Source organism: Taeniopygia guttata, chromosome 1A (genome assembly GCF_048771995.1).
Source record: "Taeniopygia guttata chromosome 1A, bTaeGut7.mat, whole genome shotgun sequence".
NCBI classification, from domain to species: Eukaryota; Metazoa; Chordata; class Aves; order Passeriformes; family Estrildidae; genus Taeniopygia; species Taeniopygia guttata.
In genome coordinates this window covers 1,615,630-1,628,468 of record NC_133025.1, presented here as the reverse complement: position 1 = coordinate 1,628,468, position 12,839 = coordinate 1,615,630, and the positions used below count along the sequence as shown (strand labels likewise).

Below are 12,839 nucleotides of genomic sequence, written 5' to 3'. Positions count from 1 at the left end.
CTTCCTTTTCCTCCTCCCCCCCAAAAAAAATGAAAAACATGGAATTTTGTAAGCCTTGGCAAGGAGCCATTTCCAGAGGACAATTCCAACCTCTCCTCCTGAAATCCTGGTCTGTCCTGAGATGTCCTTGGAACATTCCGGAAAAATATTCCCTGGGAGAAGAAACAAAACATTCCCGGTGGGAAAAGTGGCGTCACCCGGAAGGGAGGGATTGGGCTTTTCCACAGGGCTCAGGAACAAGTGGAATTCTGAGAAACATTCCCACATTTTCCTGTTTTCCTGGTTTCCTTGTGTGAATTTACCCAGGAATGCTGAAAGACGCTGATCTTGGGATGCTGCAGCCTCTGGAATACAACATCCCAGGAAATATGGAATGAGTGGAATTCCAGCCCCCAGGGAGTTGAGTCCATCCAAGGAAATAAAGGATTTGGAATAATCGGGAAAGAATCTCATTCCCAAATTAAATGATTAGGGAAAGGGAGGTTGGAGGTTCCCTGGTTGGAAAATAAAATCATGGAATGGTTTGGGATTGGAGGGACTTTAAGGAATATCCAATTCCACCCCACCATGGACAGGGAATCTTCTGCTGTCCCAGGCTGCTCCAAGCCCCAGTGTCCAGCTGGACATTCCAGGGATCCCGGGGTAGCCCAGCCAGGAATTCCTTCCCAAAATCCCACCCATCCCTGTTTAAAGCCATTCCTTGAGCCCTTTTGCTCCATATTAAAAATCCTCTTCCTTCCATTCCATTAAGGATAACAACCTATTCAATAATTAAGTGCTCATTAAGAACTCAACATGGAATTATTTCCCAAATCCAAAAGCAAAAATCCCTCATTCCCCCTGTGCATCCCTTGGGAGGCTCTTCCCGATTCCTTTGGATGTTCTGGGACCAGGAGGCCAAATCCTGCTCCAGCCTTTAGGATTTGGAGCCAAAAGTTGTGGGAATTGGTCACCGAGGCTGAGGAGACTCCAAGCAGCAGAAATTCCATGAAAATCCTTTTTAAAACTGGGAATCCACAGGGGTGGAGGCAGCAGGAGGGGAGGATTGGGCCTGTGGGATCTGGGAAACTGAGGAAATTCCCTTCCTGTGTTGTTATTCCCAGAAATTTTTGGCCAATCCCTTCATTCTCCTTTTCCAGCCCAGCGCCATCCCTAAAAATCAGACCTCACCTCCCCGGCTTTGGAATTCCCAAATCCCAAATGCAAGGCTGGAGCAGGATTTGGCCTCCTGGCCCAGGAGCATCCAAAGGAGTTGGGAAGAGCCTCCCAAGGGAATTATTTGGTTCAAAACTCTTCACCAAAATTCACATTCCTGAGAGATCCAAGACATTTAATCCCGGTTTGGAAGAGCTGGGAAGGGAAAACCAATATTTAGGCAGGCCTAAGGTCAATCTCAGGGGGTTAAACCCAGCTCAAATTCCCATCAGAGCTCGGGGAAATTGAGAAGTGGAATTTTTTTTTAATCCCCCATGGATTAATCAAATGTTCCCTACGGATTTGCTATCCAGGCATTCCGGGAACGGAGCCCCGGCGCTTCCCTGGAAATGTCAGGGCAGCCTAATCGAGTTCCTTGGAATTATCTCAGGGCAGGAGTCGGGGGAGAGGTTTGAGGTTTCCTGGTGGCTTTCCAAGCAGAAAATTCCTGAACATGCCTTGGAAAAAGGCCTTGGGAAAAGCCAAGTTGGGCAGTGGAAATCTGGGATTCAACGCGCATCGAGCCAGCTCACAAACCCACATGGAATTTGGAAATAAAGAGGGATTCTGGATCGGGATTTGCTGCCCGGGGATGCAAATCCATGGATTTAGGAGCACTCCCAGCCTCTCTGCAGGATGGGATTCCTGGAATATTGGCTATTGGAATATGGATTCCTGCATCCAGCCCGCGGCAGTTCCTAAGCAACCCCGACAAAGGAAAGGGATGGAGAGGGAGGAGAGGCTGGGCCGGGATAATTTGGTAATTAGATAACGAGCCGGCCCTGAAATGGCCACGGCCGAGCCTCATCCAGCACCGCTGGATGTGCCGGAGATGGGATCGGATCCGTCGGGAAGGAGCCGACAAAATCCTGCCAGATGGAAAAGCAGCCCGGAAAATCCGTGCTGGTGTTCCCAGCTGGAATTGGGCTCATTAATTATGGATTTTTACAGTGGGAGCAATTAAAGATGCCCTTAATGGAGGGCTGGGTTTAATCCTGGAATCATGGAATGGTTCGGTTGGAAAGGATCCCAAGCTCACCCCATTCCCAAATCCTTGTCCCTATTCCCAAATCCCCATCCCTGTTCCCAAATCCCCATCCACCCTCCCAAATCCCAAATCCCTGTTCCCAAATCCCCATCCCCATTCCCAAATCCTTGTCCCTATTCCCAAATCCCCATCCCTGTTCCCAAATCCCAAATCCTCATCCCCATTCCCAAATCCTTGTCCCTGTTCCCAAATCCCCATCCCCATTCCCAAATCCCAAATCCCTGTTCCCAAATCCCCATCCCCATTCCCAAATCCCAAATCCCTGTTCCCAAATCCCCATCCCCATTCCCAAATCCCAAATCCCTGTTCCCAAATCCCAAATCCCCATCCCCATTCCCAAATCCCAAATCCCTATTCCTAAATCCCCATCCCCATTCCCAAATCCTTGTCCCTATTCCCAAATCCCCATCCCTGTTCCAAAACCCCAAATCCCTCTTCCCAAATCCCAAATCCCTGTTCCCAAATCCCAGATCCCTGTTCCCAAATCCCAGATCCCTGTTCCCAAATCCCAAATCCCAAATCCCTGTTCCCAAATCCCCATCCCTGTTCCCAAATCCCCATCCCTGTTCCCAAATCACCATCCCCATTCCCAAATCCTTGTCCCTATTCCCAAATCCCCATCCCTGTTCCCAAATCCCAAATCCTCATCCCCATTCCCAAATCCCTGTTCCCAAATCCCAAATCCCCATCATGTTCCCAAATCCCCATCCCTGTCTGGAGCAGAACCAGCCCCCCTATCCCTGCATCCCCAAGGAATTCCCATCCCCATCCCCATTCCAAGGGTGGAATTGCATCCCAACACCCCTGGGAAGGTAAAAAAAACCCTTGGAAAATCCTGGAAAACCTTCAGTGCCCAGCAGGAAAGAGGGAAAAACCAGGATGGGATTGTCCCTGGAGATCCAAGGAGAAATCCCACCTTGGGCTGTTTGTCCTTGGCACTGAAACCACACGGAAAATCCCAAAAAAAAAATCCTGGAAAGGCACCAAAACCCACCTGGAGGGGATGAAACATTCCCTGAACTCTTCCAGCATTTTCCAGCTGCTGCAGCCTCGGCAGTGGGATCGGATCCCGGTTCTGGGCGCAGGAAAAAGCAGGAGCAGCTCCAAGATCTTTGGGAAAAAATTGAATTTTCCACTGGGACACAGAAAATCAGGGAAAACTCCCAGAGTCTGAGTGAGGATCCAGGTTCCCTTCACAAATTCCTGGATTTTTTTATCCATGCTGCCCACGTGTCCAGGGAGGTGCAAAAATTCCCTTTGGAAAAGGGGCAGGAGATGCAACAGAGGGAAAGAAATTAAAACATTCCAGGAAAATTTGGAGGATTTTGGATTATTTTTTTCTCTTCCAACACTTTTTTCCTCCTCTTCCTTTGGAGGGAAAGCAGCAAAATCCAAGTTTAATTCCAAATTTAATTCCATGCCCAGGAGCTGCCACTGGATTGGATTTTTGGGTTTGGCCCGAGTGATTTTTGGGAATTTCCTAAACAAGCCCCAAATCCAGTTCATGCCAAATCCTGACATTCCGTTGGCATCCAAAGCTCCAAAGCTCCAAATTAACTGAATTAATTTTTAATTAATTGAACTAATTTAAGTCACTCCCAGGAAGATGAAATGGGGAGAGCTTTGTGGAAATACAGGGATGCAAATACCCTCGGAAAAGGTGGAAAAAAGCACAAAAAAAGCAAAATAATTACTCCAAATTTTGTATTCCCAGCTCTTCTCTTCCCATCGGATGGAGTTTTCCGATATTTGGGAAAACTTTACGGATTTGAGCTGTTGGAAGGAGTGAAAATCACCCCCAAAATGGGGTGAGAAGGAAGAGAAATCCCATAAAATCCCCTAAATCAGCCTCGTAGGATTTTAGGGATATTCTCCTTCTTCCACAGCCTGGAATACACAAACTAAGCCCTAAAAATTGGGAAAAAAGGGACAAAGCTGAGCAGAAAAGTCCTTTTTGCCCCTCAACACATCCATGTCCGAATCCTCCATGGAATTCTGGTGCTGGAAGCACCAAATGGAATCTCCTGGGTGGGGCAAAACTTCTGGGATTTGGGATTTTTTTGGGTTTTCACAGTTCCTGGGGTGGAATGACCCCAAATCCCTGATTTTCCCCGGTTTGTGGAGATGAAACTTTAATGAGCTCCAAGAAATGATTCACTCCCAAAAATTCAGTTCCCGGGAAAAGGTGAGGAGAGGTGGAATCCCAGGGATGTGTGGGATTGCTCCTCACTTCCTGAATTTTTCATCAATTTGGGACTTTTCCAGGGAAACTTTTGGGAAGTTTGAGGCCTCCAGGCCCTCAGATGTTCCTGGCTCAGCTCACTCCTTCCCAAGGAATATTTTCATGGAATTTTCCCTTGGAAACACAATTCTCCTGCAGCAAATTCTCCTCCCAGGGTGGGGAATTCCAAACCATGGCAGCCAAAAAAGTTGGATTTGCTTTTCAAGGGATAAACCGGGAAATTCCTTCTTTTTTCTGCCTTCTCTTCCCTATTTTTCCTTAATGAAACCACTGTGAAAATTCCATGTCTGAAACATGGAAAAATCCATGTCTGGAGCATGGATTTGCCTCCTCCAAGGACATTTTCCTTTCCCAACAAAGATTTTGTGGGGAAAATAAATTTGTGGGGGAATAAAACTCAGGATGGGATCCAGAGGTGGAAAAGTCTCTCAGTTCCATGTCCTGGTCCTTTTCCTTGGAAAAATCCCTCATGTGGATTTTCCCACCCAGCTCCTTGTGTGGAAGTGGCCTGGGAGTTTTCTTTCCCAGAAACATCTCCAAAATTCCAAATATTTGGAGAAAAAAATTCCATTTTCCAGGCCTCAGGGAGGGAGGGAAACCAAAACCAAACCCAGGAGAATCCAACCAGCCACAACTCCATGGTGGGACCCTTTGGAGGGACATGAGATCTTCCTTGGATCACATGGAAAAATCCCTGTTCCCAAATCTCCATCCCTGTTCCCAAATCCCCATCCCTGTTCCCAAATCCCCATCCCTGTTCCCAAATCCCCATCCCTGTTCCCAAATCTCCATCCTCCTCCTTGTTCCCAAATCTCCATCCCTGTTCCCAAATCCCCATCCCCATCCCTGTTCCCAAATCCTTGTCCCTGTTCCCAAATCTCCATCCCCATCCCTGTTCCCAAATCTCCATCCCTGTTCCCAAATCCCCATCCCTGTTCCCAAATCTCCATCCCTGTTCCCAAATCTCCATCCCTGTTTCCAAATCCCCATCCCCATCCCTGTTCCCAAATCCTCGTCCCTGTTCCCAAATCTCCATCCTCCATCCTTGTTCCCAAATCCCAAATCTTCATCCCCATCCCTGTTCCCAAATCTCCATCCCCATCCCTGTTCCCAAATCCCAAATCTTCATCTCCATCCTTGTTCCCAAATCCCCATCCCTATTCCCAAATCTCCATCCCCATCCCTGTTCCCAAATCCTCGTCCCTGTTCCCAAATCTCCATCCTCTTCCTTGTTCCCAAATCTCTATCCTTGTTCCCAAATCCCCATCCCTGTTCCCAAATCCTCATCCCTGTTCCCAAATCTCCATCCTCCTCCTTATTCCCAAATCCCCGTCCCGGTTCCCAAATCTCCACCCCCATCCTTGTTCCCAAATCCCAAATCTTCATCCCCATCCCTATTCCCAAATCTCCATCCCCATCCCTGTTCCCAAATCCCCATCCCTGTTCCCAAATCCCCATCCCTGTTCCCAAATCTTCCAATCCTCTTTTGCTCCCAAACTTGGGGAATTCCAGGGGTTTCCTCTCTGGGACCAGTCTGGTGCTGGGAGCCCAAACTGGGAATTTTCCCCACCTGGCTGCTGTTCTGGGATGATCCCAGTTAATCTTGATGGAGTTTTAGGGAATTGGAGCTTTTTTCCCTCGTCCTTCCCATCCTTTCCCAAACCTTCACCTGGAATTGTTCTCACAAATCCTGGAAGAAGTTTCCCAAAATTTCCATTTTCCAAGGGTTTCCCTGCACGATTGGGAAGAGAAAATCCCCTGGAAATGGAAAAAACAGGGAAAAACCCTTCTCAGGGAATAAAACCACTTTCTTTGGGATAACCTCGATCCATGAGGAATCCCAACATCCATCCTCGGAGCTGGAAAAACCTTCGGAATGAAAACATCCCAAAACCCCGGGGACAAGGGCGTGCGTGATCCTACAAAATCCCGGCACTGACGCCAGCCCCGCTTTGGGGTGACTCTTCCCAGATTTTGGGATCCGACGTCTTTTCCACCCCCAATTCCCGTTTTTTCCCTGCGGATTGGGAGCGGCTCCGTGACGTCCCGGCTCGCTCTGATCTCATTTTAATGAAATCATTCCCAAGCTCAGGCTCCGCGTCTGGAATCACGACTCCAACCCCGTGATCCCTGGGATTTTTATAAATACACCAGGGAGGGGGGAAAGGTTTCCAGAGAGAGGGAAAAAAAAAATATCCCAGTCCTTGGGAAGGAAAAAAAAAATTTAAAAAAAAAAATCAGGGAAAAGAAGTTGGGAAAAGCTCCTGATGCCTTTTTCCTTGGAGTGATTCCACAGCAAATCTTTCCCATCCCAACATCCAGGAGAAGCAGGTGAGTGTCTGGATTTCATTTATTCTCCTTTAAATATTTCAGTGATTTCCTTAGGAAATCAGATTCCAGGGTTTTTTTTGGTTTTTAGGGATTGAGAGACTTTTCCACCTCCGGATCCCATCCTGAGCTGTTTGCTGAGTTTTGCTCCCCCATAAATTTATTTTCCCACAAAATCGTTGTTGGGAAAGGAAAATGTCCTTGTAGGAGGCAAATCCATGCTCCAGACATTGAATTTTCCAGGTTTTGGGGTTTTTTTTTTAAGGGAAAAATAATTAGGCAAGGTAGGGAAAAGCAATCCAAGATATTTTGATATCAAGGGATTCAAAATTCCCCTCGCCCTCCCTCCTAGGAAAAATATTTTTATTATTCCAGCAATTCGGGGAGGCAGACCGGAATAGGCAGCAGGGGAAGGATTGGGAAATCTTGGGAAAAGGAAAATTAGGGAGATAAATCCTTAATTTTTAGGGATGGGGAGGAGAGCAAGGCACAGCCGAGCCCACCTGGATTTTGGGAAAAAAAAGCTCACGGGGGAAGCACAGGCAGCACCAGACAGAGTTGAAGAAGTCTCCAGGTCCCATTCCCAGTTTTATCCCAGATTTATCCCAGATTTATCCCAGATTTATCCCAGATTTACCCCAGATTTATCCCAGATTTACCCCAGATTTATCCCAGATTTATCCCAGATTTATCCCAGATTTATCCCAGATTTACCCCAGATTTATCCCAGATTTATCCCAGATTTATCCCAGATTTACCCCAGATTTATCCCAGATTTACCTCAGATTTACCCCAGATTTATCCCAGATTTATCCCAGATTTATCCCAGATTTATCCCAGATTTACCCCAGATTTATCCCAGATTTATCCCAGATTTATCCCAGATTTACCTGGGAAAATCCCGCTGCATTCCATCCTCTGGCACCCAGGAGAGCAGCAATCCCTGCTCCGGCTTTCCTCGCTGGAATTGGGATCATTTTCCTCCTCGTTTTTCTCCTTCCGAGCCCAGCGGGAGATTTTCCAGGCTCGGCAGCATCCCGATGAAATTCCCGGAAAACGCTCCCGGCTATCCCAGCAATTCCCGGCGGGAGGAGCAGCAGCGCGGATTTCATTCTCATTATTTCATTATTCCCGTTTCCTCCGATTCACCGCGGGTGGTTTTCCTCCTTTTCCAGCTTTTTTTTTTTCTTTTTTTTTAAAGCAAGGAGAAAACCCCAATTCCAGCTTTTTTTTTTTATTTTCCTGCTCCATAAAAACTTCCTGGAGCGGAGGGGCACAACTCACCCCCACCCCCGACAAAAATAAACCAAATCCCAAAAAAAAAAATCAGCTTTTCCTTGTTTTTTTGGGGTTTTTTTCCTTAATTTCTGTTCCTTTTGCCAGGAGCAGGAATGGGTGTGGATGGCTCCAGCCGCGTTTTCCCCTTTTTCTGCTTTTCCCTTCGCTCAGCTGAGATTCCCAGAGTTTTGCTGAGTGGAAAAGGATGGGAAAATCCCAGGAAAAGGCGCTGGGTTCAGTCCGTGCAGGGAGATGCAGCCCCGAGATTCCAGCCGGGAACAGCCCAGCTCTGGAAGGGTTTTGGGTGATATTCCAGGATTTGGGAATCACGCAGGGATGGGAAAATCCCTAAATTCCCACCCCGAGCATCCCATCCTGCAGGAGGCTGAGGGTGGAGGGAGGTGAAACACAGCCAGGGAAAAAAATGGAATTTTGGGGTGGGAGGAAACTTCATCCCGAGTCGTTCGGGATCTCATGGGAAAATCCCTGTTCCCAAATCTCCATCGCCTTTTCCAAGAAAAATCAAATCCTGGGATATCCTCACGTTGAAATGGCCAAATGTGGGGTTTGGGGCTGGAGAAAAGGAGAATTTGGGCTCCTCCATGATCCCATGTGGAGGTTGAGTGCCTGGGATGGGTTTTCCTCCCTTGATCCTACAGGAAAAGCTTTTCCTGGATCATCCCATGGCTGCTCCTCTTCCTCCCCCCTCAGGATCCAGGGAGAGGTGGGGGGATGGATTTGGGGTTTTGGGAAGGGGGGAAATGGAGCAGCTCCCTGAAATCCCGAGGGAGGATTGGCACGGCCGAATCTCCCTCGGGAAGGGGGAAAAGGGAAGATCCAGGGAATGAAGCTCCCAAATTTCTCCCCTTTCCCATGGATAGCAAAGAGCAGAGTTAAGGGAATAAACCTGCCCAAAATTCCCACTTTGAGGAACAGCAAAGGGCAAATTTAAGGGGAAAGACCTTCCCAAAATTCCCTCTCCAAGGAAGGGTAAAAGGCAGAATTTAGGGAATAAAACTTCCCAAAATTCCCTCTCTAAGGAATGGCAAAAGGCAGAATTTAGGGAATAAAACTTCCCAAATCTCTCCCTCTATGGACAATAAAGGGCAGAGTTAATGGGAATAAACCGGAATTCCCTCTCCAAGGAATAGAAAGAGGCAGAATTTAGGGGATAAAACTTCCCAAAATTCCCCATCCACAGACAGGGAAGGGCAATGGATGGGATTCCCATGGGAATGAAATCCACCCCCAGTCCCAAAATCAGGGATGGAATTCCCATGGGAACAAAATCCGCCCCAAATCCCAAAATCAGGGATGGAATTCCCGTGGGAATGAAATCCAGCCCCAAATCCCAAAAACAGGGATGGAATTCCCATGGGAATGAAATCCGCCCCCAATCCCAAAATCAGGGATGGAATTCCTGTGGGAACGAAATCCGCCCCCAATCCCAAAATCAGGGATGGAATTCCCATGGGAATGAAATCCGCTCCCAATTCCAAAATCAGGGATGGGATTCCCATGGGAATGAAATCCGCTCCCAATCCCAAAATCAGGGATGGGATTCCCATGGGAATGAAATCCGCTCCCAATCCCAAAATCAGGGATGGAATTCCCGTGGGAATGAAATCCGCTCCCAATCCCAAAATCAGGGATGGAATTCCCATGGGAATGAAATCCGCTCCCAATCCCAAAATCAGGGATGGGATTCCCATGGGAATGAAATCCGCCCCAAATCCCAAAATCAGGGATGGAATTCCCGTGGGAATGAAATCCGCCCCCAATCCCAAAATCAGGGATGGAATTCCAGCCCCGCCAGCCCTGGGACTGTTCCCAGCCTGGAATTGCCGTGCGAGGCGCTGGCCACGAGATGGGGCCAGAAGATTGGGAATGCCAGCAGGATTCCAGGGAATTCCAGAGTTTTGGGAATGCCAGCAGGATTCCAGGGAATTCCAGGGTTTGGGAAATGCCAGCAGAATTCCAGGATTTTGGGAATGCCAGTAGGATTCCAGGCACTTGGAGAGCCCGCCTGGCCTCGGGGTTGGCTGGGGACATTTTTCCACACTGGGAATGGGCAAAAAACACCGCAGGAGATCCTTGGTGGCTTTTTGGAGAGGTCAGGTGGGAATAAAGGGAGATGGGGAAGGTTTGTGGAGCAGGAAATTGTCCGGGGATTTACGGTGCCCAAAAATGGGTCGAAAAGACCCCAAAAAGACCCCCCAAAAGACCCCCAAAAATGGGCCAAAAAGACCCCAAAAAGACCCCAAAAAGACCCCAAAAATGGGCCAAAAAGACCCCCAAAAGACCCCCAAAAATGGGCCAAAAAGACCCCAAAAATGTCAAATCCTCCTCTCCTTGGAAGTTCTATGAAAGAAATGTCAAATTCTCCTCTCCATGGAAGCTCCACAAAGCAAAGGTCAAATCCTCTCATCCATGGAAGCTCCATGGAAGTTCCATGGAAGTAAAGGCCAAATTCTCTCCACGGAAGTTCCATGAAGGAAAGGCCAAATCCTCCTCTCCATGGAAATTCCATGAAGGTCAAATTCCAGGAACGGTCAACTTCTCCTTTCCATGGAAGCTCCATGGAAGTTCCATAGAAGTCCCATGGAAGCAAAGGCCAAATCCTCACCTCCATGGAAGCTCTGTGGAAATTCCGTGGAAACTCCACAAAGGAAACACCGAATCCTCCTCTCCATGGAAATTCCATGAAGGAACGGTCAAATTCTCCTCTCCATGGAAGTTCCATGGAAGCAAAGGCCAAATCCTCCTTTCCATGGAAATTCCATGAAGGAAAGGCCAAATCCTCTCATCTATGGAAGTTCCATGGAAGCAAAGGCCAAACCCTCACTTCCATGGAAGCTCTGTGGAAATTATGTGGAAACTCCATGAAGGAAACACTGAATCCTTCTCTCCGTGGAAATTCCATGAAGGAACAGTCAAATTCTCCTCTCCATGGGAGTTCCATGAAGGAAAGGCCAAATCCTCTCATCCATGGAAGCTCCATGGAAGTTCCATGAAGGAAATGTCAAATCCTCCTCTCTGTGGAACTTCCATGAAGGTCAAATTCTCCTCTCCATGGAAGTTCCATGGAAGTGAAGCTCCTTGGACATCCCGCCTCCCACCAGCACCTCAAACCAAGGGCTGGGGGTTGCATCCCAAGGAAGCTCCTTCCCACCTGTCCCAACCTTTGGATGGGAGCTGGGAGGTGACTCCAAGAGCGCAGGAAGGGGAGTTCAGGGATTGGGACCTCCCCAGGTCCCACGGGAATCTCACGTCCCTCTCTGCCCTCCCCCGGCTGTCTCCACGGCCAGGCCACCGCCATGTCCCACCCCAGGCTGCTGCTGCTCCTCATCCTGCTCGGAGCCACCGGGACCGGCCGGGCCCTGAGCCTCTCCAACGCCGCCTCCATCTTCAGCTGCCTCAACGCCGCCCTGTCGGAAGCGCGGCAGATCCTTCCCGAGGAGAACGCCGTCCTGGAGAAGCGCGGCTCCGAGTCACCATCACTGGAGGAGGCATCTGAGGAGGATGGGGACGAGGAAGAGCTGGGGAAAAGGACATTCCCGGGGGACAGCCACTACAAACACGCGCCCCAGGGGAAGGGCAAGACCTACCAGAACCGGCCCAAGAGCGACCGGCGCACCAAGGTCACGCTGTCCCTTGATGTCCCCACCAACATCATGAACATCCTCTTCAACATCGCCAAGGCCAAGAACTTGCGGGCCAAGGCGGCGGCCAACGCCCACCTCATGGCCCAGATCGGGCGGAGGAAGTGACCGGGCCACCGCCGGAGGGGACTGATGGCCGGGAGTGACACCAGCGCTGTCTGGCTTTGACCCATCAAGCGACCTCGTGTCCATGTCCCTTCTCCTCCCCTCTCTCCTCCCCGCTCTCCCCACGTTCCTTCCGGACATTTCCACACGCAGGGAAGAGGTTCCTGTCCCCAGCAGGGCGTGGGGGACGCGTCACCCGGGAAGGTTCCTGATTAAAGCCGCCATCTCTGGAGTTTCCAATGCTTTGTTGTCCCATCTCCTGCCCCACCTGCTCCTTTGGGTCTGTAGGGATTCCGAAACCTCGTGGCCCCGTCCCCACCACGCCCTCCCAGATCCCACCACGAGCTGGTCCTGCCACGGCCACCGATCCACCGGGAAGGGAAAAGCGCAGGGACAACCTCAGGATGGATTTCCCAGCTCCTCCTCCGGGGTCTTCCCTGAGTTTGTCACCAGCACCTTCAGCATCAACTTCCCACCCACACGGCCCTGATGGGACCTGGCCAGAGCCACCAATATGGCCCCAGTGTCCCCTGATGGCTCCTGGCCATTGTCACCCACACGGCACCAGTGTCCCCTGATGGTTCCCGGCCAGAGCCACTGATATGGCCATGGTGTCCCCCAGATGGGTCCTGGCCATTGTCACCCACACGGCACCAGTGTCCCCTGATGGCTCCTGGCCATTGTCACCCACACAGTCCTGGTGTCCCCTGATGAGTCCAGCCAGGGCCACCCATCAGGTGACCCAAGATGGGTCCTGGCCATTGTCACCCACACAGACTCGGTGTCCCCAGATAGGTCTGGCCAGGGCCACCCACATGGCCCTAGAGTCCCCTGATGGGTTCTGGTCATTGTCACCCACTCAGCCCCCGTGTCCCCAGATGTGTCATGGCCATTGTCACCCACATGGCCCCGAAGTCCCCAGATGGACCCTGGCCATTGTCACCCACACGGCACCAGTGTCCCCTGATGGTTCCTGGCCAGA

The 12,839-nt window shown here is 49.9% G+C and overlaps 1 protein-coding gene across 1 annotated transcript; it reads left to right on the top strand.

Moving 5' to 3' along the window:
- Nucleotides 1-6,567: 6,567 nt before the first annotated feature.
- UCN3 (urocortin 3) lies at nt 6,568-12,089 on the top strand. Its single transcript, XM_072918486.1, has 2 exons — nt 6,568-6,815; nt 11,399-12,089. The coding sequence occupies exon 2, from the start codon at nt 11,408-11,410 to the stop codon at nt 11,858-11,860; it is 453 nt and encodes a 150-aa protein (XP_072774587.1). The 5' UTR covers nt 6,568-6,815; nt 11,399-11,407; the 3' UTR covers nt 11,861-12,089.
- Nucleotides 12,090-12,839: the final 750 nt, after the last annotated feature.